This window comes from Poecilia latipinna, unplaced genomic scaffold (assembly GCF_001443285.1).
Source record: "Poecilia latipinna isolate Pla-1442-1.1 unplaced genomic scaffold, P_latipinna-1.0 Scaffold1342, whole genome shotgun sequence".
Taxonomy (NCBI): Eukaryota; Metazoa; Chordata; class Actinopteri; order Cyprinodontiformes; family Poeciliidae; genus Poecilia; species Poecilia latipinna.
Window position 1 is genome coordinate 54,005 of NW_015113958.1, and position 26,353 is coordinate 80,357.

A 26,353-nucleotide genomic window follows, 5' to 3' on the forward strand; every position below is an offset into this window, starting at 1 on the left:
CATTGTTTCAACTTGTGCTACAAGTAAACTAGGCTCACCAATGGTTGACAAGATCTATGTTACCTGGCTACAAAGCCTAACTCAATTTCAACGGCAATATTCAGAATTTGGTTCAGACAACATGAAAACATGAATCAATTCTGCCTTGCATCAATGAATGTAGTAGTGGTGTGATAAACCAGTGGCCTTGAAGGCAAGATTTTATTTATATCATTAGTTTTTGGTATTTTCTGCCAATTGTATACTTGTCTTATTATTTTTTTACCAAATTTAACTTTATTTTCTGTCTTATTATCTATCTTTTTCAGGTTCTTTGGATGATTGTGTTATTTTCACAGCCCCCAATATTAAACACAAAGCAATGCTGCATACATAAAACACCATAGTCAAATGATGTCCAACCCAGTAATAGAGCTATCAATGGTGGGCACCCACCACCAGCAGAAACATAAATTGGCACCCCTGCCTCCAGATGTTTGCTAACAGCTGCTGCCATTAGTCTGGTGGAGCTGAGTGGGGGAGGGGTGCTACGTGGGGTAGGAGCTCGGCTGGGGCCTGCAGCCAAGCTCCCGCATTATAGCTTTGGGTGAATAGGCGACATCCTGTAGAGCAGGTTGTAAGGCTTTTCAAGGATACTTCAATTCATGAGTGACTCAAAGCAATACACTGTGTATGTGTTTGAGAGAACGACATTATAACATGTTAAGTTCAAAAAAGTTTATTTTGCACACTGGCCTGCCTTTAAGGTCTGGGATTTGAGACTTGTGCTTTTATTTGTCAGAGCATCATTATGGAAAATCTTTGTGAGGTTGAACCCATGAAAAACCTTGATATGCCTTGATACTGCTGATGGACAAATGAATAAATGAATGGACAAATGATATTTTTAAAATGTTGATATATCTTATAAATACGTATATGTTCATGCACATGCATGCAGTGTTATATATTAGATAGATTACAAGTGATGAGGACCTATCACCCATATAATCTATTTTTGTGTAATTTTTCTCATATTTCTTGTTAATGATTCAATTTCTGGAAATAAGTCGCAGCATCACTGAATGTAGGTGTCAAGACAGTAGTCAGCAAATGGTTGCATGTCACGACGTGTGCTACTGGCTGCCTGTCTTCTTTTACCAGCTTGTCTTATTACTGAACAGAGACACGACTTCTCTGCTTTATCTCTGATTAAGAAAAGGAGAAAGAGAGAGAAAATGTGAAAGAGGAATAAAGAGCAAAGTCAATTACCACCTCTTTCTCCTTCCCTTCAAAGAAATATCAAAGCTGATCCCCTACCTTCTAACACCCACCCTCATCTTTCCTTCTACTCAACCCCATCCCTCTGTCTCCATTATAGTTAGTCTGGTAATTTGCAGTTACTACCCTCTCCTTTGGAAATCTACATATTCATCAGGAAGCTATCCCTAAACCGAACGGCAATGTTTGGGTTTATTTAATTACCTTTTTCAATGGCTTTAGAAAGTTTACTGGGAAAATGTTGAACATTTTAAGCTAAATATTTCTGGAGAACTTTTTTTTCTAAAGAGGGCCATTCCAGCCATAAATCACACACACGGTTCACCTCCACACATCCTTCAAACCATAAATCTTTCTCCACATAAAGCACTGTACTCGTTTTTGTGAACACTATCATGGTAACTCCCTCTCACACACACACACACACACACGCATGCACGCACGCACACACACACACACACTCACACACACACACACACACTGCCATGGAAGTCAGATAGCAGGTTGCAGAGAATTAGACTGTACACACAAAGGAGGAGTCATTTTTGAGAGTACAGTTTGAAAGCACAAGAAAATGTTGCCTTGTGCTTTTCAGTCACAAATACTCTCATTTCTATCAAGTTGTATTTTGCAGGGACCCATGACTTAATGTCCTAATTATAGAACATGTGGAAATTTGAATGCACACTGACCACTTTGACGTCATAGTGTGGATTTAATTTGAACTTCCACTCCTATAATAATTATTTCTGCAGATGTCTATCTAATATAAAAGGCATGAAGAGCAAATATTGGTCCAAAGGCACTTCCATAGATGTATTTTTAGGAGCTCCCTATGGGATGTAAGGCCCCATAGGGAAATTTATGTTTAGCCACAAACTGCTGAATGACACATTAGAAAAGTATTTGCCCCTTACTGATTTCTTTACTATTACTCTTTTGTCTGATGCTTAAGTGTTTCTGATCATCAAACAAATATTCATCAAAATCATAGATGGCCTGAATAAACAACGGAAAAGTTTTTAAATTACAATACATCTTACTACAGGGAAATATTATCCAAACCAACTTGGCCCTTTGTAAAAATTGATTGCCTTCAAAAACCTCATAACAGCTTTCAACTGGTGGTAATAACTTGTAATCACTTTTGTATGTCACTGTAGAGCAGCTTTGAGCCACTCTTCTTTGTAGAATGGTTTTAATTCAACTGCCAAAGAGGGCTTTCAGCGTGAAAGACCTGTTTAAAATCATGCTGCAGAATATCAATTGAATTTAAGTCTGGACTTTGACTGGATCACATGATCATTCAAGGTAAACTTGCTGATGTGAATCATATCAGTCTTGATTCATATAATGATCTTAACTTCACAGACTGATACCAGGACATTCTCCCAATGTAATACCAGGACTTGCTTTAGCAATAGAAAACTTTTCAGCACACGACACACACAGCTTTGCTCATTTTGATGTGTTTACATAAGCTGATCAACATCACACCACTCTGTACAGAGAGCCATTTCATCCAAAATGAAAACGGCTCGTTTTCTACATTTGAACAGTGAAGTTCCCAACAGTTTTGGTACTTAGAAAATATGATATATTGAATGATAATTGATGCCTATTGTTAGTAATGCATTAATGGATTCTCATAAAGTGTTTAATTCTTAAAACCTTGTAGGTCTATAGGCATGCACTGAATTCATCCAATATGGCATCTAGACAAAATGTATTAACAGTTTTGACCTTCTTAAAAATTGATCTTGCTGCAGTAAGAGATGATTAGAAGCCTGCTCTGAGTAGCATATTAGTGTTACCATCCATTAAAGCAATTACACATTGTCTTTTGGGCCATTTAATGGCAACATTCATCCTTTTTGGACTTTTTAAGTTATTCTGGTTCAGAAGAAACTGACCTCAGCACCAGAAATCATAAAATCTCATTCATTTTGTTAAGGCAGGGGTGTCCAAAGTCGGTCCTCGAGGGCCGGCATCCTGCATGTTTTAGTTCTCTCCCTGGTTTAACGCATCTGGATCAAATGATGGCTCATTAGAAGGCCTAAGGAGAACATTGACATGCTGAAAATATTGTTACTACCACCAGGAAGAGAACTAAAACATGCAGGATGCTGGCCCTCGAGGACCGACTTTGGACAACCCTGTGTTAAGGAAATGGAAATGTTTGGTTGCAAATCAGTTATGCTTTCCACCGTTACTATTAGCAACCTAACAGATGATGATTAGAATAATTTAATTAAAGATAATTTAGGTAAAATGTGAATCCTGAATGTATGATTTTATATATTTAAGCTTGTACTAAGTAATAAAAGTGCAATGCTGTACACACCCTACAGTTGTGCAAGTTAAACAATGTAGCTGGAATGTATGTTGAGATTGTGCTGCTAGGGGTTCCAGCATGATTTATGGACTCGACATTCACTTTTTTTTTTTGTGATCCTGTTGCAGATTCTGGGTCAGAGCTTGTAGCTCCAGATATTGTGATTGGACCTAAAAACACAACAGTTGTTTTGGGGAAGGAAGCTACGCTGGAGTGCATTGTCAATGCCAGGTAAATTTCTTTTGTGTTCATTCATACCTGTGCTCACAAGTGTGAATAAGTCAGGGAATTCTGTTTTCCTCCATTAAAATTAGAGGTCTCTATATAATCTTGAAGCTCAGTGAGTCTATACAGGTAGACTCACTGTATAAATACAGGTACTCTACCTGTATCTATACAGGTGATGTCCTCTTTCCAGAGGACATCACAAAGACTAAAATGCATGTTTCTTCAAGCTCTAATTGTAAATCTAAATGTAAAGACTTTCACTCTGTAAAATTGCTTTTTTGTCTCCAGAAAAGGAATCAGGTCCATACCTGTATCCATGTTAGCTCAGAGAAGTCCAATCTGACATATAAACTCCAACTGATCTGTGTCAAATATTTATTTTCCATCTACACATTTATAAGCTGAATTTATGAGTCATATTTTTTTTGCATCTTTCAGAGCAGAGCTGTTTTGGATATACTTTCATAATCTTGTGATTGTCAATAGGTTGTGAATTGGCCTATTAGAAGCTCAAAAAGCTATGACATTGTTGTCTGGGCTTTATCAGAATGTTTAAACAGTAAGCAGTGGGAGGATTCGGTCATGTTCTATCAATGTAAGGCACCAGTTAATTCATTTCAAGGTTAACTGAACTAACTAGTCTATTCTATTTTAGAATAGACTCCACTATTCTAAAATGAAATTGCACAGAATATTCCCCTCATTATCTTCAAAATGAGATAAATGTAAATCCGCTGATGGCTCCACGTCACATCTGTTCTGGTCATGCCCCAAACTCTTCCAATATTGGTGTGACATTTTCAACTTGTTTTCTGAAGTGTATAAATGCATGTTGTTTCCAGATGCCCAGACTGCATTGTTTGGATATTCTCCTTCACTTAGGAACTGCTGCATTTCTATACAAACGACTGTGGTGTATGGAATGGTAATAGCTAATAAAGTAATATTAAGATTGTGGAAAACTCAGTTTAAAATGTGGTTATGTGATTTTACTGAGATTCTTCATTTGGAGAAACTGTGGTATGATGTTGTGGGCTCCACTAATAAATTCTGTAGTATCTGGCAGCTGTTTTTGGGCCATCTTTCTCAGTCTAAGACTGACTCTGACGCTCGCTCAGCCTCTTAGTATACCACACGTGCCTTTATAAGGCACCATCCTAAAGTGTACCACTTTAGGATGGTGCAGTGTAACCAGTTATTTAGATAATTGTCCTGACTTGTTTATATTTTATTTTATTTTTAGTTATTGTATGTTTTTATTTGGTAACACTTTATTTGAAGGGGGGTGAATAAGACTGACATGACACTGTCATAAACACCTGTCGTTAACATGAATAAGCCTTCATGAATATTTATGACTGTTGTCATAAAGCGTCATTCGGTTAATTATGACACTTTTAATACAAAGTTGACATTATTCAAAATGTCTTTATTACATCTTAACATTAACCAAGAAATCATTACTGATATAAATTTGTTATAAAAGTATTACTGATTGCACTTTAAAAATTAGATAACTTTATGTTATTAAAGGTAAAGTTTAAACAGTAATGATTTCTTGGTTAATGTCAAGTTGTCATAACAAAGACATTTTGAATAATGTCAACTTTGTATTAAAAGTGTCATAATTTACCGAATGACGCTTTATGACAACAGTCATAAATATTCATGAAGGCTTATTCATGTTCAAGACAGGTGTTATGTCATGTTTATGAAAGTGTCATGACGGTCTTATTCACCCCCCTTCAAATAAAGTGTTACCTTTTATCTTCATTGTCGTATTGGTAAGAGTATATCTTTCTTATACAATAATTTTTAACTATATATATGCTTCATACTCTTGTGTATGATTTATGTATGCTGTATTTAAAAAAACTTTATATATATATATATATATATATATGAGTAAGCAGTGGATATTTAGTGACCGTAGTGTACTTCTGAATCAGAGGCAAATAATAGAAAATAATAAAAAGTAAATCAATGATATTCCTCAGTATTATACCACTTAATAAATGGTTATGCTAACTCTAACTGACCTAAAACAAGTAACCTTCCTTCCTTCCTTACTTCCTTCTTCACTTCCTTCTTCCCTCCCTCTCATTCTAGCTCCTCTGGAGGAATCTCAGCACAAAGCAGAGACCCAATCCTAACGCTATCAAAGCAAATCCCGTCAACACCTTGGCTGCTGCTGGAAATTCTGTCTATATAGATTATGAATAGAATCACTATTCTGTTCAGGATGTAACAGGTGTTATATATAGATGTTAACTATCTAGTCATTTTTCTTTGGACATATATGCACAATACATTTTTTATGGGGTACATATTATACTTTATTGATTGTTGAAATAATTTACATCACAAAACGGCAAAAAAAAAAAATCCTTGGCAGCTTTTATATATATATATAAGGTGATAATGTAGAAATTATGTAGGGGCTAGTTGTGCTGAACAAGCTTTATTGAAATTTTTTTTGTTATTGTTGTTCAGCAAAACTTTTCATTAGTTTATCATTTGGACTTGACCAGCAACTTGACAGCTTTTAAGTTATGGAATAACAATCAATTATCAAACATTTTAGAGTGGAGGAATTTACCTGCAGTTAAAAGCAGCAGACGCCGTGTCAAACACACAAACAACAGTATAGTCAGATCATACATTTTTAATTCAACGCACGATAATTTAGTCTTCTGTGCTCCTCATCTGCATGCAAACTAGCTCAGCTCACATTTTCCTGTTCTTTTCCCAGAGAGAAAAGGTACTTTTCACTCTACTTTTAACTGCTTCTGCTGTCAAAAACAGCATTCAATGAAAAGCTTAGCTGATATTGACACTTTTATAAGTTTTATTCTTTCATACCACGGAAGAGAGAGAAACTTGAAAAAGTTTGGCCAAACTGAGAGAACGATCATTGAAATCAAGCGCTTTGCCAAAGTCTATAATCATCTGCTTTCCACAGTCAATAATTACTGGGTGCTGTAAATGCACCACTGCAGCCTGCTTGAAGGCTGAAATTATTAGAAGCCTGGTGGAAAACAAGTAGAGGATAATCTTCTCTGTACTTCACTCAAAATGTGATTTCCCATATTCATATCTAGCTGAGCATTTTTAACCATTGTGCAGCAGTAATTATAGACATGTGGTCAGCTCTACAAAACGAGGGAAATTTGTTATTTTATAAGGGTGAGCATGAACCTTTGTATAGGTTGGATATATTTTTGGGATAACTGTCTTGTTGGAACACAGAATTGTCTCCCAGTTTAATTCCAAGCTGACTAACTCATTGCTTTTTAGCCTGTAGTATTCGTCTTACACTACCATGAGTTTGCTGGCATCTGATGAATCCTGTTTCACTTTCATAATGTGTCAAACAATGCTCCATTTTCATTATGGAGGTCAAAATAATCGACGTTCAAAGTCGAGATTTTTTCCCTTCTTAACGAAGGGCAGAAATTACAACGTTTTGTACCACTCACTTGAAAACCTGCCTACTACTACTTGGACATTCATAAGTTTTCAGATTTCCAATGGCTGTATGCAATTCTTTGTAAGTGATTCTGGCTTATAGCATTTATATTAACCAACACAGAAGAACTCCAAGTTACAAGACAGACAACCATGGCACTGTGCAGCTCTGAGTATCTAATTATTAATAGTAATGTATGTATATAACTGACTCTTTATTTATCATTTTGATGTAGGAATTACAGAAGTTGCTTTAGCCTAACTGTTACAAAATAATTTCAAATACCACTTCAGATGCACTCTTGAAAGCCTAAACCTAATTGCATTCATGCAGATGATGTGTACGGAAACTTCAGACCAGATTTGTACATCTGAAAGAATAATGATAAGCAGAATCTTATAGCATGCTCTTTCAACAAAAATCAAGCATATATTTAAATTTGAATAAATCAGCTTACAAATATTAAAGCAATTTAGTATTCATAAGGTAATTAAAACTATTTTCTGTGATTGTTTTTGTCATAGCTTTAGTTTTGCAAACCTCTCATAATTAAATATTGTTGTAATAACATTACATTTTGTTTAAACACAGTTTTAATAATCTTTAAATGCTTTAATATATTTTTGCAGCTTTCACTTGCATAATTTCATTCAATTAAATGAAATAATTTTTGTGTATGTCTGTTTGTAAACACATCCTGTTTGTAAACACATTACTGACCAACCGTCTTCAACAAAATGTACTTTTAGGCCAGCTACTGATCATCTCCACATGCATTAAGTCATCTGTAAACCTTAAGAAAGTTTACAATTGATTTGTTCCTAGAAAACATAAAGGATTAAGTCTCAGCAGCTGAAAACAGATTTTAAAAAATATTTTTATGAGCAGATACTGTGATGCATTATTGCTGTCTTACACAAAAACAAACATGTTAAAGAATGGTATTTTGATGTTGTTTATCCACAAAATTCCATTTTCCATGAAAAGCCATTTCCTTTCTGAACATTTTAAAAAAACTGATGAATGTTCCTTCATGCTGAGCAGAGCTGACGGCTCTGATATACAGACTGTCATCATTCATTTTCTGCCTCATTGACAAATAAACTGATGGATTTAATATGTCGTAATTGCTTTCAGTCAACCCATTTCTTTTTTTCTCCCAATTCTCTTGATTCTTGTTTCTCTCTTTTTTTTATTCTGTACTGCTTTTCTCTTGCCAGACCGGTTGATGGCCTTGCGGTGTTATGGAAACGTGGTGGACATTGGCTGGCCAGTGGGCGTCGGCTTATTGTTCCTGCTGCCACCTCTTCTGATGCAGGGTTGTATGTTTGTGAAGTGTTGGTTAGCAACAGCACTATCAAACCCGTGGAGGCAAGGGGATACCTGACTGTAGTGGGTAAGAAAAACACCCGTCATACTGACTTAGATGTTTGAAACTTTGCCACTTGTTATCTGGTGAGAGTTCACATCTGAATCCTTATTAAGGCTAACTGTAATGTGAAAAGAATAGCATATCTGACTAAGACTTACTCAGAAAAGTGTGACTGTGTTAACAGACTTACTTCCACAAGCCCGATGCCTAACACCATTTTGGGCCTGGAAGCCTTCATCATGTTTTGTCTGTACACTTCTAGCTCAGTGCTCTGTTTTAGTCTGTTTATTTCTTCTTCACTTCAAAGTGTAACTGAGGGCTAAAGCTATGGCCTGTCAGCTGCAGGATTGTTCAATCCATTTGTCTCCATCCACCAGTAAAACATTTGCTGTGGACACAAACTGCTGCCATAGTCACCAAACCCCCTCATGAACTTTGCAGTTTTATCATGCTACAACCTCAAACTTGATTTTAATTTAGAGCATAAATGTGAAGCAGAAAGAAAAATTTGCTTTTTCACAAAAGTGCAGCAAAGAAAGGTATTCATTTCCTCATTACTCCAATACCCTTAAATAAAACCCATTGCTTTCAGAAATCCCCTAGTCCACATTTCTGTTACTTAATGTAAATTTAAATGCAGATGTTCTGTGAAGACTTTGGATGCTAGAAAGAACAAACAGCATCAAGGAACACAGCAGACAGTGAACAAGTTTAAATCAGGCTCAGGTGATAAAATAACATAGCAGACTTTGACCATCCAATGATCACTTCTCCATCTATCATCATAAAATGGAAGTTATGTCAGCTACAAACATAGAAAGATATGGTCATCCTTTTAACACGGACTGTTCAGATTTTTTTTTTTTTTTTTTACAACTTGATTTTTTTCTACAAAGCGACAGTGGAGAGGAAAAACTCACATTCAACAGGAATAAATTTTTAGCACAACCTGAACTTGACTCAGTACAAGCGGCTATCAGCCGCAACCAGACAAGAAAAAAAGATAAAGAAAAAATTAATAGCAGGACAGGGAGAACAAATAATTGTTGGCAGCATTATCTCAAACGATGCCATCCTTCAGCTACACAGAACCCCAGATTGTCATGATGTCTGAGTGTTTGGTGTTGTCGTGGGGTTTTGGGTTCCATGAGTTTGTTATTCATAGTCTTTGCTTATTCATCTGTGAGTTTGGATTCATGGTTGTCCTGGTGTCATGTTTTATTCTTTAGGTTTCTTTCTATTTAGGTTTTATTTAAATTTGAGTTTTTGTTTCAGTTAGTTTCACCTAGTTCTCATGCCTGGCCTCGTCTCTTAGTTATCCTAGTCTTCTGTTCTAACATGATTATAATGATCCCTATGCTTCTGTCCTGTTAGGTTCTAGTATTCATGTTTTGATCTTCTTTTCATTTGTGAGCAGGTTCTGTTATCCTTCAGATGTCAGTTTTTATTTCTTTTTTGCATTTATCAGTTTACTTCTCCAACTCAATCTTCTCCCTCTTAGTTAGCTCATGTTTTTCTCCTGTGTTACTTGATCAGTTATTCTCCTCTCCTGTCTCATGTAGTATTTAAGTCCTAGTCATGCCTTTGTCTGGTGTGGGATTATTGTGGATTATTGTGCGTCTTGTACCTGCAGTTTGGTGATCACTCATGTCAAGTCAAGTCTTTAAGTTAAATAAATCTTCATGATGTCACATTGCTGTTTGCATTTTGGCTCTCCCTTGTCTCCATCTTCACCAATCCTTACGCAGATCAGCTTCATCTTCTATGGAGAACAAAAACACTAATAGAAAACATTAAGTTAACATTTGAAACAGCAACAAATAATGCAAATTGGAGAGTAGAAGTGAAAGAGGGCAGAGGAAGATATTAAGGAAAAGTGGTCAGTTAGTCCTCTTGCAGCATAATCCCTTAGCAGCAGGATAGCAGGACACCTTCCTCCCCACTGCTATAGACTCTGCTGGCCAAGAAGAGTGTTAATATAGGAAACAACCAATAAGCCCATGGTAACTTTGGAGGAGCTGCATATCCTTAGCTCAGGTGGGTCGACACCATAACCGATTGCTGTGGACTTCATGAAGCTAGACTTTATGGAATGACAATGAGAAAGTCTAAGTACTGAATAAGTGGTCCTGAACACCAAAACAGCTCAAATTTTCCTTTGAAAAATATTTTTAAGAAACATTTTTCAAATGTATCCTTTCACTTCCCAATTACGCTCTACATTGTGTTGATCTATCATATAATATCCCATTGATATTTAACAAAGTTTGTGGTTGCAATGTGATAAAATATAAGGAGTATGAATACTTTGGCATTCTTACACTGACACATGTCTATATGTTCCTCATGCTTACACACATTCACCAAAGGGCCACCAAAAAAGTGAAAAAGAAAGCATATGCCTCTTTCACTCAGCTGCTAAATTAGTTTTGCTCCCTGGAGTCAGCAATTAATAGGAGAACATGGAAAATGCCCAAATAAGAGTGCCCTCATGGAAATCCACTGCTGTGCTCAATGTGTGTGCAGGAACACACAACAAGTGAGAAAGTAAGGAGTGTGTAATTGATGAGGCGAAACTTTTCTCCCCTGGTTTGAGTGTCTTTTTGATCTTGTGCGATTGTTGGAGCAAAGGAGCACCTAAGCAGAGAGCACGAACTCCTCACGCCTCCAGAATACTGAGTCAGAAAAGACCTGCCTGAATATTGATTCTCTTTCTGTGTGCCTCCCCGTCAGCCCTTCCCTTACTGTGTAGAACCAATTTTTGGACCTTCTTCTTGGCTCTATCTTTCTGCGTTCCCAGTGCAATCACTCTCTCCACATTATCTACCTTCATTAGGCCAGCAGCTCTTTTAAGGCCTGCCTGACAGCAAAAAAGTCTGCATGGATTCATGTGTATCAGAGGACTAGAGACTGATGAATACATTGGTACAGATCTTCCTTTTTTCTGGGACAAGCTAGCAGACCTTGGTGCAATAAAAAAGATTCCCAAACAGAATAGTGTATGTATCTCCGCCTCAAAGGTATTCATTATTCAATTTTATTCTCTTTCTTGCCCCAATCCACTAATAGGAATATGTATGACTTTCCATCTTCCTGTTGTGTACCCTACTGGCTGCAACAACAGTAGATACCCATTGCTGGTCTCCTGTGTTAAAGTGTGTGCAAATATAGAACATGTAATGAAGTTTTTGTACAAAAAAAAAAAAAAAAAAAAAAAGTGTTTACTTGCTAAGTACATACATTTACAGTAAAAAGAAAGTCAGTCACATTTGTATTTTGGCTTATCATTTAGTCTTTTTTCAAGTGAGCAGCATCTCTTACGAGTGCTACTCTGTTTCCATAGATCCCATAGCTTGTGTCAGCATTTAGAACAGCTCTAGTGGAGATGTTTGTAAGGAGCCATTATTATTGGCAGCAGAATAGAGCAGTTTAAAAGGGGATTGTTTCCCCAGGGAGATCTACAACGTGTTTTTCTGTTACTGCTTGGAAGTCAATTGAAGAAATATATAGAAATAAAAATCCTTCTTTTCAGCATCACATAGGTTACCTAATGCCAAGAGAGGAAAAGGTTTTATTCTGCTAGAAAGAATTTCTTTACATGAATTTAGTTCAAGTTAGTTAGAAAACAAGATGCTTGCATAAAGTCTTACTTTGTTCCTCTCTCCAGAGCCACCTTCACTGACTGTTCAACCCAAAAGGAAAATCGTTGCCGAAATCGACAGAAATATAGAAATCCCCTGCAAGGCTTCAGGTACACTGTTTGTGCTCTGTGTGTTTGTGTGTGAGAATATAAAATACTTCAGATGAACTACTTTCTATTAGGTGATGTTCCAATCAAGACTTTTTATATCTAATATCCATCTGAATAATTTAAGATTAGTTATCTTAAAATGTCTTGTTTCCATGAGGAACGCTTTCCTGGAGTGCTAGGCTATTGCTAGCTTGTTTACCTGGTATTAGGGTAAATAAATAGCTGTAGATTTGAATGCTTTTCCATTTAGGTGTATTTGAACAGAAATAATAATAAAATAAATAAATAAATAAAAACTCTTCCATCAACAACTTTGGTTTTGTTTTACATGTCTAGTGTTTCAACTCTGCAGGCCACAATAAACTATGTTATCTGCCATCAGAGCATATGGATTCAAAATCAACATTAATTATTCAGCTAACTATCGTGTTTTTTCTCTTAAGGTGACTAAACTGGAGAGCTGTTGATGGAAGGTGTTTCATATTCTTTTGTTCTAAAGCCTTTAGGTTTGCTACTAAATGGCTCATGGATCTAATGAAACATCTAATGGCAACTTTAAATCACAATGTGGCAGACATTGGATCCTCTATTTTGGACACATTTCATGTTCTGTAAGGTTACTCTGTCCATCATCTATCTGTGTTGACCATTGTTTAATTTGTAGCACAATATTTTACCTTGAAGATTGCATGGAGAGTGCAACTGAGCTTGTAGCAGCATAAGCATGTAGTTTGGCTAAATCCAGGCTTGGAAAATTGCACTTGTTCATGTCTCTTATCTTTAAATGGATTACATGAAAACACTTACACTGCTGGACGTGGTTCTCAAAACTGCAACATGCTCCCTCTCTCATTCACTCTTCACTCCCTCTCTTACACACACTGAGTGAGTTCATGTTCCTCTTCAGTAATCTGATACAGTGGCAGTGTAATTAAATAGCAGAGGCCTGGGGATACGGAGAGAAAGATGGAGGCTAGGAGCAGGAACGAACCAAGGAGAAAAGACAGAGTGACAGAGCAAGCCAGACAAGGAGGGGGAGAGAAATATTTCACGCGTATCTAGGAAAGCTCGACAACAACAGATTGAGGAAGTCTGAAGTCCATCTCTCTCACCCTCTAAGACACACACGCACACGCACACACACACACACACACACACACACACACGCATACAAGCACATACACAGGTGTGAAGGTGCAGGCAGAGTAATTGCATGAGCTCACTGCTCGTCATATCTGGCATGTCGGTCAGACGGGTGGGTTCTGATACTGTAGATATTGTGCACTTATCCTCATCTTTTATTCAGAATGTTTTCAGGCCAATTCAGCCACCTGTGCTTCACCACCCATATCCCCCGATCAATATATTATTAACACTCATTATGCTCACATGCATATTTATAGAGGCGGATTGGATAAGAGAGGGGAAAGATGGTGGAAGGAAAGAGCATGGCTGCTTTAGTGGGAGTGGGAGCAGTTACCTCAGCAGTGAGGTCAGCTGGCGTCATATTAGTGAAACCAAAAGAATTTCTTATGAGTTGTTTTGCTGTTGCTGAGATTGGTTTTAATATCTCTGTTCGTATGTAGGCGTGCCGCAGCCAAGGATCGAGTGGTATAAGGACACAGTGCCTCTTTCCAAACTGGCCAACGCTCGCTACAAGGTCAGCTCGGCCGCTGGGCTGACGGTGCGCAAGGTACAGCCAGGAGACGGAGGAATATTCCAGTGCTTCGCTCGCAGCCCAGCAGGAGAGACTCAAGCTCACACAGAGCTCCTTGTTTCAAGTAAGTTTGTCTGACATGGATTCATAAGACATAAACGCAAGTTTCTCTTAGGCTTCTTTGGCGGATTCCTCTTCTGCTTGTTATATGATCACATTCACCGTTCATGTTGGATATTAAGTTAAACTCCATACTGGCATTAATTAATAATTAATACTGGCATTAATTTTATCTATTTCTGAAAGAGTAGTTATTCTATGAGTTGTGCACTTATCCTCATCTTTTATGAGATGAGATGGGACCACTTTCTGCTGAAGAAAGTGGTCCCATATAATAAAAATCATATCACTAATTTATTTTTAACAAAATCAAATGTAAGTAAGTGATATGTGTATTAAATGTCTGATTTTTATAACTGAAGTTAACAGTTACTTAATTATTCTATAAAATGTCTCTATGTGCCTGGAAAACACATAATACTGCCCACTTTAATCATTTGAAATCAGGTGTTCTGATTCATTGAAATTTTTGACCAACATTACTTGTAAAATTAAACCAACAGTGTTGGTTTAAAACTGCACTTAGACTTAACCTCTTCATATTTATATTCTGTTTAGTGAGATTAGATATTAGATATAATTCAAAGTGTCCATGATGCCTCTCCAGCACCCGCTGGCTACATTTATGCACATGCACGTAGCACCAGGTAGTAAATAAAGCCCCCATTGATTAGCGAGGCTGCCCTGGTGTTTAGATCAACACTGACATCCTTTCCATTTCCATTTTTTTCTCTTCTGTTGCTGAGCTTTGCATCCTGTAACTTTGCTTTTAATATTCATCCTATGCTGTCAAGGTGCTTATATTATGTTGCTGTGTTTCAGGTGTGGCTCCCACAGTTCTGTCCCGTCCTTTTGACCAGACAGTAACTGATGGTGATATGGCTTTATTTACCTGTCAGAACAGTGGAGCTCCAAAACCTGCCGTCATCTGGAGAAAAGGTGCTGAGCCACACAATTCACTCTACACACACCCATGATTGCAATTTAAATTGGCGTAACTGACTTTCTGTCATATGTAATTTATTGTTTTCTCACTCTGTAGGATCACAGATCATAGCCAGCGGCTCGGTTCAGGTTCCCAGGTTCACACTGCTGCAGTCAGGCAGTTTGCAGATTCAGCCGGTCAGCATCCAGGACTCAGGAGAATTCACCTGCATCGTGTCCAACTCTGAGGGAACCGTCAACACCACGGCTGCACTCACTGTGTGGAGTAAGATACATGCACACACAACCAAAAATACTATAAGCAGCTCAGGATACCAGACTTGGAACATCAGTTTATCTACAGTATGCCTGCCCAATTGTGTTCAGTCAGATGGTTGAGCTTGTTGATAGCAGCTGTTTGTGCTGCAGGGAAATAAAATATATTTTTATTTGCCAGATAAAACGATTTTTTTTTTTGCGTAATCAGTTTTATTATTATGCAAAAAAATATGCAGACATACATATATGTCTGCATGCATGCAGACATATATTTATTTATTTGAAAATTATTTCATTGCAATTTTCTAATGTATCTAGGCTAAAAGAACACATTTTCATGATTTATTATTATTATTTTTTATTTAAATAGAACCTTTATTTTTGCATTTAATGTTTGTATCCCCCCAGGACACATTGCTGGTTTGGGGTATAAAAATTATACTTTTAGATGTTTGTAATAAGGTTTGAAACACATTTTAAAATATTGTATGCAATGAATCTGCCTTGTTTTTGAATGATTTGCATTTCAAAAATATACAAATTAATATTAATTAAGTTTATGTAACAGCAATTCACAAATGTCTCAGATTAGTTAAAAAAAATCAATTCAACCCAATAACTTTTATTAAGCATGTATGTAGTGACAGTGGATTGGTATAATTCTCCTTTAACAGGAAGAAACCTCCAGCAGAACCAGAACCTGACTCACAATGGTCAATCTGTCACTACACTTAGAAAATGCACTGAAATACACTGAATTCATACATAATACCCAATAAATTAAAATAATCCACATTTGACAGTAAAATAAAGCTTAAACAATGTTTTTTAATAGCGATTATCTATAAATTTAAAGACTTGAAATCAGAAATCAAAGAAAATTTGAGTATAACTATCCCTCTTTTGTACCCCTAACTGGGCAACGTATCCCCCAGGATACAGACATTCCACGTTTCGTTATCTAAGATGTTTAAATGTAATTCTTTTTTTTAAATACACACACACACACACACACACACACACACACACACACACACACACACACACACACACACAAAAGAAAGTTCTCTCACATCAGTATGTATATGAAAAATAATAATGTATGTCTTTGTCCATATAGTCCACCACTTTGACCTTTATATACCTGTATTAGTTTGTTTTTGAGTGCTGGCATAAGGTCACATGACCTCAATATTTTCCCCAACTCCCTCTTAAATGTGTCAAGAGATGTGAAGTGCAGGTGGTTGATAACCCTCTTGTCTACATCATAGAAAATTTCTGTATCCCACAGGATACAAAACCCATTTAAGGGTGAACAGATTTACAAAATAAGGTACAGTATTAATACAATTATGAAAGGAGAGCAAAATTATGCATGATGTGCAATAGTGTGCCTTCAACCTCCCTGAGTAAATGTTCTGCAGAGTAATTTTTGCTGGATTGAAGCTACACTGTGTAATATTTATTAATATCTGTTTTTTATATATTTCTTAAGACTGTCCCCTTATTGTGACAATATAATATGAGGCAGATGATTTGTTTTCTCAGGAAACATGAACCTGTCCATGTGTGATACAGATGGGAAGAACTAATGAGGTTTCATTTAGCTTTACTCCCACTTTCTACATTTTCACTTTTTACTTTTTAGGTCGTACAGTTATTTCTGTGCCTCCAGATGACCAGCGTGTAATCAAAGGAACTACAGCTGTTCTGGCCTGTAATGCGACACATGACCCCAGAATTAATATCAGGTAGCTGCTTATTAAAGTTATAAAGAACATGTATTAAATTTTTTTGATTCTCTACTAATGCACCGTTCCCTTTTTGCAGCTTTAAGTGGTACCGCGGCGGCGTACCGGTGCTTCCAAGCAGCGGTGGCCGTGTTTCTGTGCAGCCAGGTTCTTTGACTATTAGCCAGACGTGGTCAGGTGACATTGGGGACTACACTTGCAGTGTGATGTCACAAGCAGGCAATGACTCCCAGTCTGCACGCCTCGAAGTCATGTAAGTTTAAGAAATCAGTTATCCATGGTGGCTCTCAAGAGGTCTTTTTCTTTTAAATGCCAGTTTTTTGTAATTTAACAAAATAAGACCATTATAAATCCTTTTATTATTCTTTAAAGAAGTGCAATAACCTACTTGCTAAAGTGAACACACCCTTAAACATTTCAGTGTGATTTTGACATAAAGTCTTCTTTGGAAGGGCTCTGTTAGCATGCCACATCTTCTGTCAGGTTGTGGGAACATTCCTTCACTATAATCCTGTTCCGTTGACCCCCCACCTTTTGTCAGACTCAGACTATTCCGAAACATACATTTTCTTGTGATGAAGCTAGTTGTTGATTTGAGTGTAAGGTTGGCTCAGATGCACAAAAACATTTATTTTCCATTCATCTTTAGCACAATCTGTAAATTGTAGCTCAACACTGAGTGGTATTTGAATTGGTCATAATTTTATCTAACAATTCCATGTTGCACAATGAGAAGGGGATTCTTTGAGTAATACACAAATCAAATTACCTTTGTCCTACAATTTTCTAATATATAACATATTTATGAGTTAAGTGAAACCTAATAGTTATGTTCAGGCCACTTGTACAAAAAAAGCTTTAGAAAGAAAAAGGTATTTTGATCAAATATGTACTTCAATCAGAGTAATTATGTTGAAATTATTTAAACATGTTGTTGTTTTGTTACCCAAAACAAGAGGAAGTGGACTTCAAAAATTTCTGAAAATGAGTGTCGGTGAGGAAAAATTAAGCATAATAAAAAAAAACATCCACTAAATTTAGAAAACAACAAGCCAACTGATACATATTTTAAAAAGTAACTGTATTTCTGTCTAAATATATTATTTACATGTTACCCAGCTACAAAAGTACTAGCTTGTCAAAACTTGTACCTTGTTTACACATCAGCTCTGCACTAACTTTGTGATTTGGCTCAAAGCTTCAACACTTGCTTTGTACACAAGAGGATCTCTGACCTTTTTCCATGATTAAATTAATGAGCACAAGAAACATAGTTAACATGAAAGATGCATTACTCTCTGCTCGCTTACGAAACATGGAACTGCCTTTTACATGACAGACAAACAGACAGACTCCCCGGTTATTCAGCTGTGAACAAATCAACAGTTGTTGATTTTATTAAGAATTACGCAGAAAACCAAGCCATCATGCTGCTGGGTCGACGTCCTGGGCACAGCACAACAATAAGTTACTCCCAACTCATATGCCCAATCTGTCATTGTTGCATGTCTACATAAAGTTTGTGTGTAAAGTTTCATTTTTATAAAACAGTGAAATGCTTCTAAAAATCAATGTCCGTTTGCCATCTTTTATTTATTTAGTATTATTACTTAATTTCCCTTTGGGGTCAATAAAGTATTATTGAATTTGAAAATATTAAATCAGACATTTTCCTTAAAATTGTATTGTCAATGTCTTATACCAAAATGTCATTATATCTATGCTCTTTACCATTATGATTTTTTTAATGAAAGTTTTATTGATTATGTTTCTTATCTATCAAGATAAAGTTATTTTTTAAAAATCATGTCTTTTGGCTTTTGTAGTCTTTAATGTCATTAATACAGGTCAGCTCTGTGTTGTCTTTAAACATTCACTGAACTTTTATGACTGCAAACGTTCAGTTTATTGAACATTTTCTGAATGTTCAATGCTAGCTGGGAAGTTGTTGCGCAGAAGAGGATGATGGTGTAACAGTCATTTTGCTAAAGTGAATTAAAATGGAAATTGTGTATACTTTTTGATAAAAATAGTATTTATGGTGTCACCAAAATCAAGTTATACCCTATGTTTCTCTCCCTCCGTCCACTAAAGTTTTACAAATGACTCCATGACAGAAGCTCTCAGCACTTTTGGAAAACCAGACAAAAGCTGAAAACTGCTAAAAATATATTTTTCCAGCTCTCATAAGTCAGACAAAGTGCACACCTTGCAAAGCAATTTTTAACTGTTGACATCTATGCTGGTGCGTGTGTGTGTGTGTGTATGTGTGTGTGTGTGTATACACACACGTGTGGCGTGGTGGGGGTGTGAACAATTCGAGGGTGTAAAGTAGATTTGGAAAAAAACTTTGAAAGCTGTTTTCTCTCAAGAAGATCGATTGAAGAGTGCCAACATTCAAATGTTTTGACTTCCATACGTTTGACACAATTGGGAAACTTTGAATCTATACTTTTAGCATCTGTAAATAACTCAAAACGTTGTTGAGTAGACTTGTTCCTACTTTTGCTGTGGCCAGCCACCTAGGAGGTGTTGCTCATACCCGTTCACCTGTGTGGTCCTCCATCCCTCCTCATCACCAGTTGCAATGCATCACCAGTACATTGATGACAAGTGCATTGACATGTACACTGACATGTACTTGTCAATGACAAGTACATGGTAATTTTACATTACCATGGCTGTTGTGAGGTGGCAGTTAAAACATGATGCTTGTGTGGCCAGTCTTGCTTTTCTTATATGGATGCAGACAACATGTTGTGAATAAGCTGTTAGCCAGGTCACAGATATGCTGCCTTCATAATGACTGAACCACGGTGATTATACCACAGATGTTTTGTGCATGCTGAAACTACCTGGGGAATTTGTGCTGTGTGTCTAGAATAAAATCATTTCTGAGCCAGATAAAAACAAATCTTTGTCTGCTAAAACTCTACAACCGATCAAGGTTAGTTTATTTTTAATATAGCAAAATGGGAATGCGGTCTGTTTACATTCATACCTTGGTTTTGTTTGAGTGAACAGTTTCCAAATGTTTCCCACTGAGTCTGACATTCCTGGCTCTCACATTAAAACATGTCACACGCATTTTAAATGTATCCCACGCTCCAGCCCACAAATCCTCATTACTGTTGCTGTGAAAGAACAGGTAGTGGCCTTTATATATTAATAGGCACTTTAATAACATATTTATGAAAAGGCACTTATGATATATTAATATAATTGCAGGGTAGGAGAAAGAGAGACAAGCATGAGTCCACATCCATCTAAATTATGGAGAGAAAAGAGGTTACACATGTCAAACACAGTGGGAGGGAGCAGATCTGTGTTTACAGCTGTGTGAAAACATGAGGGAATGAGGGGGATTCTGTTCGGCTTTCTGCACCAGTGTGGGTGTCTGTGTGTGCATGTGTGTGTTTGCGTGCAACCACATGTGTGACTGACATTCTCGTTAGCTCTGTATCAATGGTTCATAGAGGCTAACAGACGCTGGCGGCTTAGGAGACAGACTAATTACCAGCAGGTTATTGGTTCAACTCCCATAAGACCCGTTCATGTGTCTGCGTGAGTGCATGCATGTGTGTGCATGTGTGTTGTTTTGTGGGACTGATTGTTGAAGCAGTTGATCTGACATTCTCTGATTTCTCCCATTAATTAATATGATCATGTCAGCTCAGAAATGAAAACCTTTTCATTTCCTCTGACTGTTTTGTTGTTTCATTCAGTGCTGCAGGGATTGATGTGCTGGATTACAGAATTCCTCTCAGTCTGGAAGAGAAGTGTTTGTGTTGTCTTATTGTAAATAATTTCTGTCCATCTGCCCATACTTCCTTCCTTCCTTGAAACCAGACATCCTTCTGTCCATTTATTCATTCATTTATCCATCTTACCAGTTTCCCAGCAAACTTCTTAAGGTTTTATCTGTACAGAAACATGCTAGCCTACTTTAACTGATGATGCTAATTCCAGTTTGCTCAGCATATATTCCCAGAGCTGCGATTGGTAGAAAATAATTACTAACCTCATGAAAATGGCAAGCAGTGACTCTGAGAATAAATTATACTGTCTTTCATCATGGTTTTCCCATTAATACATTTATATATGTTATTTTATGTTGACTGTAAATGTCTTGAATTGTGCCAGCAACTGCAGCTTTCACCACTGAGACAACCACTGTTGTCGCCTTTCTTTTCCCCATCCCCCCTGGGAGCCAAACATATTTAAAGAGAATTATGATGCACTAAAATTGCTATAATCAGATGTCTGGATTCTCCTTATTGCTTTCATGAATATATCTGTGTAGCTTTCTTGTTATTAAAATGGCACGGATGCACAAATTTCTGCAGGGGATGACCAAATGTCTGGAAAATTTATTTTTAATAGATGCAGAGAGATATATCTGTGGTGTTGCAGAGTGTGGGAAGAATAAGAATATGCCAGCCAAAACAATATATATAATATATGTGCTGAACCAAAACGGAGAATTAACTAGAGTGCTAAGGACAAAATTATTCTAGTTGCAAATATATAATAGAATAACAACACACAGGGGAAAACAACATATTTTTAATGAATCATCACTCCACATTGTGAGAGACTTGTTTATAACTTGCAGTAGCATATGGATAATTATAGATTGGCCCTTTTGTGTTGATATGGATGTTAAGGAAGTCTTTCCAAATACAAATTTAAAGCTAATAACTTTATTTACAACAGATTTGCAGAAAGAGCAGAAACTGGGACAAATGCCTAGTTTAAGTGTGCCAGAAAAGAAAAATCCCAGTGGATGCAAAGCTCCCTAATTAAGATTTTATAACTTGTTTGCCTAATCTGTACGAGATGTGAAAAAAGCAGCATGATGAGGAGCTGCACAGAAACATCTCTTGGTGGGCAGAAGTGACTTACTTTTTTTAAATCAAAGTGCCAGCCAAGTCTGGGGTCACTGATTCCATCTAACATCTGTATAAAGTTTTCACTTTCATTTTGGACTTCATTGTATCAGTTCTATAAATTTTACGTCACAAAATGCTCTTAAACCAAAGAGGCATGTGAAACCATCTGCTATTCAAAATCTGTTAAGAACAGACATGTAGATAAACTCAAACACTAAGACCTTTAAACTTTGAAAGGACCCAAATTAAGCTTTTTGACAAACAAAAACTGAATGACAAACATTACGGGTTGGAAAACTAGCACTGCACATTACTTTGAACATACTGTCTAACATGGTGAAATGGAGGTGGCAGAGTCATGCTGTAGGAATGCATCTTTTCACCAGGAACTGGGATGCTGGGCTGAGATGCTGGGAAGATGAGACGAGTTAAATTGTCTCATTTATCTTGTCGAGGCGTTGAGGCCTTTCAACAGGGCGACGGGCCCTAAACATACAGTCAAAGCTCCAAGAAAATTTAGACTATTGCCTATTCATTTACTAGAATAGCTAAATCCAAAGCCCATACCTAAATCCAAATAATAATCTCTGGTTCACAGACGCTATACCTCCAATTTGACTGTCCCAAAGTTATTTTTTAAATGAATGGACAAAGGTTTCTCTGGTCACATGTGCATAGCTGGTAGAGAAAATACCAGCTGTGGTATTTCTCACCTCAGTAGATTCAATACATTTTTATTTCTAAAAATGTTGAAAACTATCCAATCGTGTACTACTTTGTATTTTGCTATCACGTAAAATGATAGTAAATGCAATAAAGTTTGTATATTGAAATGTGACATTTACATGTGAAATGGCAGAAAGAGTTAGGTTTCTACATGTTTAAGGTTCTGTAGATTCTTGGATTAAAATTTGAATAAAGTTAAACTTTAGATATATTTATAATTCAAAACAAATCACAAGATGCTTCAACAAAGAATAAAAAACAGAAAGATATAAAATAAAATAAAAAACCCAGGCAGATTGAAAAGGAGACGTTTTTGCCAACTTTTAAAGAAGCTTCCAACTCAGCTGATCTCCTTGACAACAGATGACAGTTCCAGAGAGGAGAAAGCTCTGTCTCCTTTAGTTTTCACTTATGTAAACTAGTGTCTGTTCATGTAAAGCTCTCAAGTCAAAACTAGGATTATGAAATGCACTCAAAAATATACCGGAAGTTAATGTAGCATTATCAGTGGAGAGAGTCTGTGTGTTTGGTGAAGATTATTCAAACTGTCATTGATTAAAATACAAGAAAACAAGTGTACCGTAAAACTTAAACCTATTTCTGATCTTGTGTGTTTTCAGTGAGCTACCACACTCCCCCCGCTCCCTAACGGCTCGTCTCAATGATTCAGACTCCCGCTCTGTCCGCCTGTCCTGGCTGCGGCCCTTTGATGGAAACTCCCCTCTTCTCTACTACATCTTGGAACTCTCAGAAAACAGTACGTATGTGTAGATATTTGAATGTCTCGATCCCTGGGTATCTTTTATGGTTCCTGAGAGACAAACAGCTGCTCGCTAGCTGTCTGCCAGGAAGCGACATGCACTCAAATGTGCTCATTTACAAGAGACATGCATATGGAGAACAGTGTTCCAGCATAAACGCACAGGTTGCTGCTGAGCTCCTGTTTTCCAGCCTCTCCTTATCCCTCTTGCTCTCTTTCTTTTCTGAGTCCTGGTCTCTCTAAACCACAGATGTTTTAACAGCATGTTGGCTCTCTTTCAAATAAGGAAGGGAGGGAGGGAGTCAGGGAGAAGAAAGGGAGAACGGAGGAGTAAGATGACAGGTGAAACAGATGGGAGAGAGATGACTGCAAGCTAAAGGGATCTGCTATCGAGCCTTTACATGCTCAACCAGGCATTATGCACAAAACTATAGAATTGGTACTTATGGACAGATATCAGTTGGAAATCCACGTTTTGAAAATTTTCAAAGTTACACCTGTGTTAGTATCATTTAACAGGTGCCATGTTGAAACTACAGAAATGAACCAATAGAGCAGGGAAATAATGCGATAATATTTGGGGGAGATGAAGAAAAGAATGAGGAAACAAGGGAGTTTAAATGACTGGTCGATTTCTGTGGAAAAACCCAGACAGTGAGGAATGGATTGGAGTTTTTGAACACTGATTAGATTTTTTTTTCACTGTACTTCAGAGAGACCACAGCAGTGTAAATACAAGGCCCTTTCATATCAGACAATGACTCTAATATGCTGGCCTTGTACACTATCCTTCTCACTTACACTGATTCCCCTGAGGCTGATGCAAAAATAGGGATAATAGTGGATCTATCTGTTGTTTATTCAGCAAACAATTAGCTGGCAACAAGATACAGCAGCATCCATGCTTCTTAACTTATCCCCCTAGTCCCTTTAAAGTTTCTTTCTTGTTACATTCTCCTCTACACCTGGTCTTGTTCCATGTCCCTGTTTGTCCTTCCTCAGCCAGATGCCATCAGTCTCTAATATCAGTGTGTTGTTGTCTAGATTCCCCATGGAGGGTCTACCTATCTGAGGTGGATCCTGCAGTGAGCGAGGTATCAGTGGGCGGACTCACACCTGCAAGAACCTACCAGTTCAGACTCTGTGCTGTCAATCAAGTGGGCAGGGGTCAATACAGTGCTGAAACACAGAGGTAAGAGTAAACATGTTAAGGAAATACTCACTTAGTACCAGTTGTGTAAGAAAAGTGGTGTTCTTTTTCCTCAAAGTGCAAAATTTGAATTTCTTATTTAATGGCTACTTTATTTTCTTCTGTTTGGGAATTGTTGACAGGGCATTCCAATAGTTCAATAGAAAGTAATTTAAACCTCCGAGCAGTTTTCCTTTTCTGATATTACACAGATTGATCTATTGGATTCAATCTTTCTCATTATAATCTTTAAATATCCATACCCAGTGTATCTATGCTTCTCTGTCTTTCCCTGCCACTCTCTTTCTGTTGGAGACAGGATTAATTGTATTAACTGCTCTGCTTGTTTGTTTGTGTGAGAATGCATACTAAGGGGACAGTGTAATTTTACCTAGTATACAGATTACCCTGCAGATGTTTTATGCATGTGTGTATACTGTAACTGCATTTATAGTGTGTATGTGTCTGTATGTCCCAGTAGAGAAGCACTGATGAGCGTTCTCTACCTCATCTGTGGTAGGTACCACCTCATCAGTGGTAGGTACCACTGATGAGGTGGTACCTACCACTCATCAGTGGTAGGTACCACATCAGAGGTACCTACCACTGATGAGGTACCTCTACCTCTACCTCATCAGCCTTTCCATAATGCCAAGGCACCGATGGAAAGGCTTAAAACGGACCAGGTTTAGAGGGAGGCATTGTCTAATGTGTGAGCGTGGACCAAATCCCTGGTAGTCTGTTACTACACAGCAGATGTGATGGTGCATTATGAAACAGGCACACACAGACACTATCAAGCAGGGTTTTGTCCTACTGAAGCGACAGACAGATGCCAGTTGTTCTGCCAAATACACTCAGCAGCAACAGTAGTTGTTAGCATTCACACACCTCAGATTGCAATCTGCTTCTGGTTTCTCTTTGTGTATTCTGCTGTTCATTCTCTAAATATTCTGAATCTTTCTCCCTAATCATTTTCCTACTCCTGTGGCAGGAGGAGGAGTGTTTATTAATATTACTTCCATCCTTCCTCTTCTCTTCTCTGGACTGCTGCTTGTATTCAACAGCTGCTGTGCTGCCTAGTCCTCAGTCCAGTATTTGTTGTTGTAGGCCCTAGAGAACAGATTGGATTGATCCTCTGTAAATGAAAGACTGGCAGGCAGACAAGTCATCACTGGTCAGTGCATCAGAGCAGATGGACGCGTCTTTTCTTCAGCATTCATCTAATACGTAAACAGGCACTTCCTCCTTTTTATCTGCTGGATATTTTGCTGGATAAGACGCACACACAACCTGCCACTGATGCCAAGGCGCGTCCTACAAATGACACTCAGGAAGAGTGAAGCAAAGTGAAATGTCCTGCAGAAGCTCTGACTGCCCCATGAGAAGGATGACAGAATGCATTAATACGGACAGAGTGAGGGAACGGCGTGAAGCGAAGCAGAAGCTTTGAATATTAAGAACAGAAAACCCTTATTAAAGTTTGAGCTTCCAGCTGCTTCAACACTTTTCCAATTTGTTCTCAACATAATGTAGATCTTTATCATAAAAATCTTTTTTTTTTTTTTTTTTTTTTTTTTCCAATACAAAAATTTGTTTTTTTCCCAAAAACATTTTTTTTAAAGGGGGTTTCCCCTAAC

The 26,353-nt window shown here is 37.4% G+C and overlaps 1 protein-coding gene across 1 annotated transcript in view; it reads left to right on the plus strand.

Annotated features, from left to right (window-relative positions):
- Positions 1-2,558: 2,558 nt before the first annotated feature.
- The window catches only part of LOC106961850 (protein sidekick-1-like), a gene marked incomplete at its 3' end in the record, with an annotated part of 122,798 nt that continues 99,003 nt past the window's right edge, over positions 2,559-26,353 (plus strand). The window contains exons 1-11 of the mRNA XM_015055913.1: positions 2,559-2,571; positions 3,724-3,826; positions 8,513-8,688; positions 12,332-12,415; positions 14,002-14,196; positions 15,015-15,131; positions 15,235-15,402; positions 17,044-17,146; positions 17,226-17,399; positions 23,385-23,521; positions 24,569-24,716. Coding sequence (XP_014911399.1) covers positions 2,559-2,571; positions 3,724-3,826; positions 8,513-8,688; positions 12,332-12,415; positions 14,002-14,196; positions 15,015-15,131; positions 15,235-15,402; positions 17,044-17,146; positions 17,226-17,399; positions 23,385-23,521; positions 24,569-24,716 — 1,418 coding nt within the window. The remainder of the gene's footprint in view (positions 2,572-3,723; positions 3,827-8,512; positions 8,689-12,331; positions 12,416-14,001; positions 14,197-15,014; positions 15,132-15,234; positions 15,403-17,043; positions 17,147-17,225; positions 17,400-23,384; positions 23,522-24,568; positions 24,717-26,353) is intronic.